Source organism: Trypanosoma grayi, assembly GCF_000691245.1.
Source record: "Trypanosoma grayi strain ANR4 Tgr_1299_V1, whole genome shotgun sequence".
Taxonomy (NCBI): domain Eukaryota; phylum Euglenozoa; class Kinetoplastea; order Trypanosomatida; family Trypanosomatidae; genus Trypanosoma; species Trypanosoma grayi.
The window spans coordinates 1-885 of record NW_008826918.1 but is presented as its reverse complement, the minus strand read 5'-3'; the positions used below and the strand labels follow the sequence as shown (position 1 = coordinate 885).

General features: G+C 55.8%; 1 protein-coding gene across 1 annotated transcript; it reads right to left on the bottom strand.

The window, feature by feature from the left end:
- Window positions 1-207: 207 nt before the first annotated feature.
- Window positions 208-885, bottom strand: DQ04_12991000 (hypothetical protein; the record flags this gene model as incomplete). The annotated part of the gene is made up of 1 exon (XM_009316861.1): window positions 208-885. A coding segment is annotated over one exon (678 nt), but the record flags the coding sequence as incomplete, so codon positions are not given.

Below are 885 nucleotides of genomic sequence, written 5' to 3'. Positions count from 1 at the left end.
GGCCCTCATGACATCTTCTGCAGTGCGGGCGAACGGATTCAAGAGAAGCGAACCATTTCAAACACACCAAGCATTGTATCTCTCCCCGCCGCTCGGGCGGTACGGGGGCGGCTTCCTTTTTTTCCCGCGGCTCGTCGGTCGGAGAGGAAGCCTCTGTTCTCGTACGCTTTTTAGGATGGGGCAATTCTGCTTCATCAATGGCCTGCTTTATGGGAGTGGCGTGCAAGGTGGGGGTTCTTTTCTCTCTTGCTTGAGGGGGCTTAGTGTGTCGTTGTGTTGGTCTGGCATCTTGTTCTTTAGTCCGCCCGGGTGCTTGTATTTCATGTGGCTTGCCAGTCCTCCAGCGTTGCCCATGGGTCTGAGACATATTGGGCAATACAATATGGGCCGTGGTGTCACTGCTCGTGGCGGGTCTTGTGAAGAGCGATGCCTGGCACGAATGTGGGATAGGAGCCCCGTCTTACTTAGGGCTCCGAACTCACACTGATCGCATTGAAAAGGCAAGGTTTTTTCCTTCTCTTCCATCCCACGCGCTCGTTTACGTTCTGCGTTTTGGCATTGCTGGGGGTGGAAGTAGCGAAGGTGCCTTGTTAGCCTCACATGTCCTTTATACGACGCCGCACATAAGGTGCAAGCAAACTCTTCTCGACGCTTCTTGACGATCGGATTGAGATCGCTCGTTGTGTCCGGTGCAGTGCGTTTGGGCCTTGGTGCTGGGGGAGGGGGTTCTATGGGGTTGCGCCACCTGCATGTATTTGGCGTGGTGGGCTGTAATACTCGCAGTAGCCAGCCGTAGCGGTGGGATGCGCTAGTGCGAAAAGGAGCCAGGGCTTCCCCCCCTTCGTGGGCAAAGCTGGGATCATTGCGTGTCGGGTTCCAATGGCC